The sequence below is a fragment of the Eurypyga helias genome, unplaced genomic scaffold (genome assembly GCF_000690775.1).
Source record: "Eurypyga helias isolate BGI_N326 unplaced genomic scaffold, ASM69077v1 scaffold42161, whole genome shotgun sequence".
NCBI lineage: Eukaryota > Metazoa > Chordata > Aves > Eurypygiformes > Eurypygidae > Eurypyga > Eurypyga helias.
In genome coordinates, this window is record NW_010233531.1 from 27,866 (window position 1) to 34,458 (window position 6,593).

Consider the following 6,593-nt stretch of genomic DNA (forward strand, 5'->3'; position numbering starts at 1 on the left):
TAGGTGAGGGATTTGAACAGGCTATCAGTGGCTTGAATTCTAAACTCAGTGTATTAATATATGTTTTTTATTCATGGTAGGACAAATACAGCTTTTGATGTGCTTGTGACATCACTTCTGACTACTTAAGTGTAATGATATTTGGCCTTTATTACTGTACATACATTTTTTTGGAACTGTTTTCAGATGAGTGACCTAGTACTGTTAGCACAGTTTAGTCCTGCAACTTTGCAGTACATCCAACATAGGTTATCTTGAATAAAACCTGGATTTACTGTTGAGGATGGGACTGAAATTATGAAGTATCTTGATGAATTGGTCTGAAATAGTAGAATGCTACCAGAATAATCAACATGAAAGACCCTTTCTGTGCAATTATCAACCACTGCAGAAATACAAGGTGGAGAATGGCAGGCTCTGTCATAGTTCTTCAGCAGAGTTGAAGATTTTCACTGAACATGATTAATTACCTCCAGATTCTTGCAAAATAGAAAAGTCCAGCCTGGGTTGTGTAGTCGTGATCCTCAGCACATAAGGTACTTGAAAAGATACTTTCACTTAACCAGGTTACAGTCCTGAGCACTCAACCCACTAGGGAGCAGTTGAAGGAAGCCCTGGGAGAGCAGGAGGAATATTCAGAGGGTTAAAAAAACTTGTGTGAACTGGGTTTATATAGAAGAGAAGCCTGAGGGCAGACCAGATAAGAGCCTGTGAATATGTAAAGTGATGTTTCAGAAAGGAAGAGTCTCTATGTCCACTGGCAATTCGATTAGTAATGATGGATAATTGCAACAGGGGATATACAAGTTAGGTGTTGGGGAAAACCACTGACAGTAATCATAGCTGAGTTCCAGAATAATTGCCTGCAGGAATTGTCAAGTCTCCATCTTTCGAGGCTTTTAAGAACAGGTCAGATAAACATCTGTCAGGAATGCTTTTGTTCAGTTGATCCTGCCCTGGGGCAGGGCATGCAATACATAGCCTCCCACAGACCCTTCAGCCCTGTTCTCTGTGATTCAACATCCTGCCACAAGAGTCCAAGTGAGTGATGCAGCTCTCCTGTTTGTTTTACTTCCCTAAATTGACAGGAAAATCTTTCCATTCCTTTCTTTTTTCGCATAGGTGATTGGGGACTACTACGGAAAGCAGGGGCGTTTTGAAATTCGATCAAATGTGAAATATCCTTGGAATCATGGCAGGCTGCGACTAGATGAAAACCGAGTTTCCGAGCACACAAACAATACTCCGTGTAAATCATGTAAGTTTAGTGACTTAATGCTTCTGCTCAGGCTGTTAGAGTGAGGAATTCATGTGTTGATGCAACATAATGCATCATATTAAATTGCTTAGCACAGTTGTCCAGCTGAGACATCACGGCTATGTCTCTCTCTTGTCTGTTTGGGAAGTTAAGGTCCGGCAGCCCTGAGTGGTACCTGGTCTGAATCACTTCCCTGAACTTAAACAAGACAGTGTCATGATGCATAGCCCAGGGCCCTGAAGGCTTTAGGACTTCCAGGGGCTAAAAGATAAAGTCTCTTTTAGCCAGAGAGAATAATACAACTGAAAAACCCCAAACAGTGTAGTGATATTGATAATTAGGAGCTTTGAAGCTCAGTGCTGATGGGAGCAGTGTTCTCCCAGCGCAGAATGATTTTCAGTGCTATGAGAAGGCACTGTGAGGGGCCCAGTAGGCTGAGAAGAAGTAAAGTCAGTTGAGTGGGGCAACACCTGTGAATCCAGAAGTCTGGGACTTTGCTCCATGGAGAAAGTGTCCTTAATTTCCAGCGTACAGACTTTGCAGACCATGTTGTAGTGAGCAGGACACTGGAGGGAGATAAAGGTAGGAAGATACGGATGCCTCAGTGTCAACGGGTAGTCTTAGCTTTTCACAGAAAAAAAATTGCTAGTCCTGCAGCGAAAAAGGTATCTGCAGCCTGATAATTCTTCAATCCCTGAAAAGTACACACATGCTGCAGAGGCTGTTTCCAGGCTGTAACCTGTATGTTCAGCATGGTGTAGCCATGCACCTTCTTCCTCTCACACATCCTGATGTACAAAGTCCAGCTCAAAGGGTCAAGTATAAATGAAGAGGAGGGAACAGTTTAATTTCCTTTATAATTATCTGTTCCTTTCCACAAACCCAGGTGGGCATGGAAAAGGAAACAAGCTGCACTCACACGACAGCCATTATTCTTCAGCTGCCCTGCACTTTGCAGAGTGACAGTATCTACTTGGGCTCCTCTTCATCCACTGTGTCTCTACCTTGCCTCTGTTGGGATTTGGAGCAAGGTGAAGCTTATACGGCTTTAACTTGAAATACCATTGGTTCAGAAAAAAAACCCCAACATTGAGGAGCTGTTGGATAAGCATACAGTCATTTTAATAAACAGTTTCTTCATCTGACACTGCTCCTCGGGGCTTGTTTAACTCCAAGGAAAGCAAGGACAAAAAATAAACATGCAGAAACTGGATCTAAGGAAGAGGTTCTCATGAAGTCCTGGGCTCTGAAAGGCTTTAGTTATTATCTGGTGTTGGTCTCTGTTTTCCTAGTTGTGTGTATTTTCCAATAGGTGAATGCAAATAGTTCTCAATATGAACCCTGATAGTTTATTTTTCCCCTTTTCAAGCAGGTGGTCTGGGAGAATCAGCCGTCACAGGAATAGTTGTGGGTGCCTTGCTCGGAGCAGGATTGCTAATGGCTTTTTACTTTTTCAGGTTAGTCCAATTCAATAAAAGTTCTGTAAACTCTTGACTCATCCATCCCAACTTCTCAGCTTCTGGCAGTACGTCCTTGATGGGAGACAGAGAGGTGCCACAGTCTGTGATAACATTCCCACCAAACACAGTGAACACGTTTTGATTGTCCTTTTGTGTATGTCCAGCTCAGATTATTGACTCAGGGCCTCATCCTGTGATCTCTGAGTAACTTTTCTCATGCAAGTAATTACAGTGCATTCCAGTTACAGTTGCTTTCATGAAGCGCCCCGGCCTTGAAAGCCACACCTTTCTTTTGTACTCCTTGTCAGCACCAAAGTGCAGGCTGTGATCCTGCAGAGGATTGGTATCGCTTGTCTGGTACCTTGCTTGGTTTTTTAGCATTGAGTGGAATTGTACTGGAAGCTAGAAAGAGTTTTCTGATTTATTGCAAGAGAGCATTTGGATTTCAAAGCTGTGCATTTAACTTAAAAAGCTGAGGTCAGTGCAGGGTGATCAGTGTTTTATTCCTGTTTAAGTAAAATAATTCTTACACGGCTAGTCAGCAAACCTAAAGTCTTGAAAATTGAACTGACACTGGCAGAATAAATTAGTTATACCAGTTCAGCGTATTATATATACTATAATTTATCCTCTTATGGTATGGAAAAGAAAAGGCAGATAGGAGAATAGAAATTAAATAATTTTACCCAATAAAAATACCTGTTTATTAAAAAAGTAAACAAAATGAAGCAAGCTAAAACTGCTTCAGTTCACCAGCATACTTAACAGCGTTTTCAAAGATCCCAGAATCAAGATTATTCATCAAGTACTTACAACTGTAATCCCACAGGGTGATTTTATTCTTGCATGTGTTTGGTGCTTAAACAGTATGTTGTTTAGGTTTGAGACCACTCAACTGGTACTGATTAAAGACTGTCATTTAAAGATCAAAGAATAAGAAAATACAAATCTGTCTTTATAGTGTATGTCTTTAGAGGTTCTTCCATGTTTTATGCATTCTCTGTCTGAGGTCATCATTTTTAACTGTTTTTTAGCATTGCTGATATTGGGAGGAAATTGTTATGTGAGGACAAGAAATGGGGCAAAAGACATATGCTGAGCTGGTATAAAACTATGCAAAGCATCACTGTGGGAACAAGACTTAAACTCTTAGTCATCTGACACAAACGTTTGGGTTGGAAATCCATGTGAGCGAGGGTGAGTGTCTGTAAAAATAGATGCACACACCTGAGCTCAACACCCAGTCTTCGTATTTATGGTCAGAGGGGAGAAATGAGCACCTTTTTGGGTGCAGTTCATGTCATTCTCATGTAAAAGCTAAACTAGGTCAGAACAATGCCTCTTAGAACTCTGTCAAACAGACCTCCCCACTGGAGACGTCTAAAGACACATGGGTGAACTTCACGCTGGAGATCTGATTCCACCCACTCAAAGCAGTAGTAGGGAAAACTCTCCAATTCCACCGTTAGAATAAACGTGAAACATAACGTATCAGGACAAGTGGGTCACATGTTCAGAAAATGCAGGTCTAGGAATTGTGTCTCTGGATGTAAACTGCACCTGCAGCTTCCTTAAATTCCAGACTGTATACTTACCTTCTGATTACGTCTCATTTGGATCTGTGATAACCACAGAAGAGCGTGCAAACACAGTTTTGAGCATGCTGGGCAGTAGTTCTAATATGTAGCTTTGAAAGGATTTAAACGTAAAGAGCTACATTTCTAAAACGTGGACCTGCCCTTGTGCATGAACTACTTACTGTGTGTGCTCTGTGGAAGGATCTGACGTGAAAAAACCTAAATGATGTAAACAACATGGGTTTTTTTCGAGTTATTTTGGACCTTACTGATGTAGACACAGATGTTTAGGGAACCTTTTCAGAAGCTGTAGGTTCACACTTTCCACAGGCTCTGACTCCTGCTACGCATGCAAGTGGGGCACAACTTTCATTGGCATACAAGTTTTTTGTCACGCGTCAGCACAAGCAGTGCTGTATGCACATGGGCCGGACTAATGCCCTTCTGAAAAGCTGGTCCTGAAACTCAGTAGGACCATAAATGCATAAAATGTAAACGTGAACCTTACTGTGGTTTTTCAGGGAGCTGTGAGTACTGAAGGGGAAACTGAAAGGCAGTCGGAGGGCTTGTTTGACGTGTAAAGTAACATAACAAAGTTCTTCAAAAGGCCTGGAGGAAGACACACAGGAAAAACTGTGTCTGATGCATTAGCAATTGTATTTACTTCTTATCTATCCTCTACATCCCTCTTCTTAATTCATCATGCTACCTCCTCTGACATTACAAACATAGCAGCTTTCTCAAAGGAAGAAGGGAGGATTAGTTAGTTAATACAGAGTTTCAGTGAGAAACGCAACTGAATAAAGAGTCAGATCTGTTGTTTGAACTCTGCAGAAAGTGCCTTCCCCTCCCTCCTCCCATTTACTGAAAAGAAGTTTGGCTTTGATCAGTATCAAGCAGTGATGTGACACAGTTCACATGACACTTCACAAAAACTTCCTAATCACTTAGATCAGAAATTTTCAAAGAAGCCAACGTCTGTGTCTTGGTGCTTTGAGACTGCCGTGTAGAAATTAACAGGCATTCTTGAGCCTGGGTAAAATGTTTCGAGGCAAACTACTTTAATCTTTGACCAGGGTTTCACATTCTGCCACATTTCATTTTTCAACTGGCACCCAGCTGTCCCCTACAGGCATTCTTTATAAGGGAAGTCCTGTTATCCTATAGCTGGAGAAGTATTTCTCACTCTCTTCCTCTCCTTTCATGCAGGAAGAAATACAGAATAACTATTGAGAGACGAACTCGACAGGAGGACTGTAACATGGGGAAACATCGGCAGTTACGTGAAGACTCCATTAGATCTCATTTTTCTGCTGCATAAAGAAGAAAAAGAATTCCATTCTTCCTGGGGAAAAAAAGAATTAGGGAAAAGGACACAACCAAAGACATCAGTGTAAAATGAAGAGGCTCTTGAAGAACTCACTCTTTTAAGTAGTAATTTTGTCTTAATTTCTTTCAGAAACTCAGGAATGATTTACTAATCACATTGTGCCGCATGGCCTTTCATCTCATGAAAAAAGAAAATTACACAGTTTGATGTTATAGGATGTACTTAATATGTAAAGACAGTATTTCTTACGGCATATATTAAGGGCAGCAGATCTGGGTTTAGTTGATGGGGAATACCTCATTCTGTTCCCTTTTTTTTAGCTCCTACCACCTTCTTACTTAATTGCATCACACCCATGGGTATGAAATGTGGTTTCGCAGGTGCAGATGCTGGTTTGCTGTCAAAAAGAAAAAAGGGAATCATTTGGGGTATGATCCTGCATCACTGAATCATTGCGATTGATTACGGGGATACAAGATTTGGCAGATGGAGTGTAGTCCTGGGAGGGAACTGGCACTTGAGTGTACGTAACTCCACCGGGGTGTAATTGACGCCACTGGGAAGGTCAGGCATGTGGAAACAACACAAATTATTCTTTCCTTGTTTGTGTAGTATCTCAGTCAAAAGCACTGATTCTTCCTCTTTGGTGCTGGGAGTTGGAAAAAAACTCCAGTGAAGGATGCGGAGTTTCACTGGTGTGAAATAGTGAGGGAGAAGACAATCAGGCCTCTTCAGTCTTCCATGTGTTTTACCATGTTCTTTTCTCTCTGCTGCCATCACCTTTCAGAGAGGCAGATACAGTCCATGTACAGCCTGCTCGTGTTCCCAGTGAGGTCAAGGGCAAAACCCCGGTAACTTCAGTGAGCAGGGCACTGCATCCAAAACTGTAAATATGAAAGTGTTTGTATAGCTGAGGCAATTCAAAAGGGGATCTTTTTTTTTTGTGTAAAAATGACATTCCATGCTAT

The 6,593-nt window shown here is 41.5% G+C and overlaps 1 protein-coding gene across 1 annotated transcript in view; it reads left to right on the top strand.

Annotated features, from left to right (window-relative positions):
- NPR3 (natriuretic peptide receptor 3) overlaps positions 1-5,616 on the top strand; it is a gene marked incomplete at its 5' end in the record, with an annotated part of 28,748 nt that extends 23,132 nt beyond the window's left edge. The window contains 3 exons of the mRNA XM_010161756.1: positions 1,123-1,258; positions 2,631-2,715; positions 5,505-5,616. Of these exons, the coding sequence (XP_010160058.1) occupies positions 1,123-1,258; positions 2,631-2,715; positions 5,505-5,616 (333 nt within the window). The remainder of the gene's footprint in view (positions 1-1,122; positions 1,259-2,630; positions 2,716-5,504) is intronic.
- Positions 5,617-6,593: the final 977 nt, after the last annotated feature.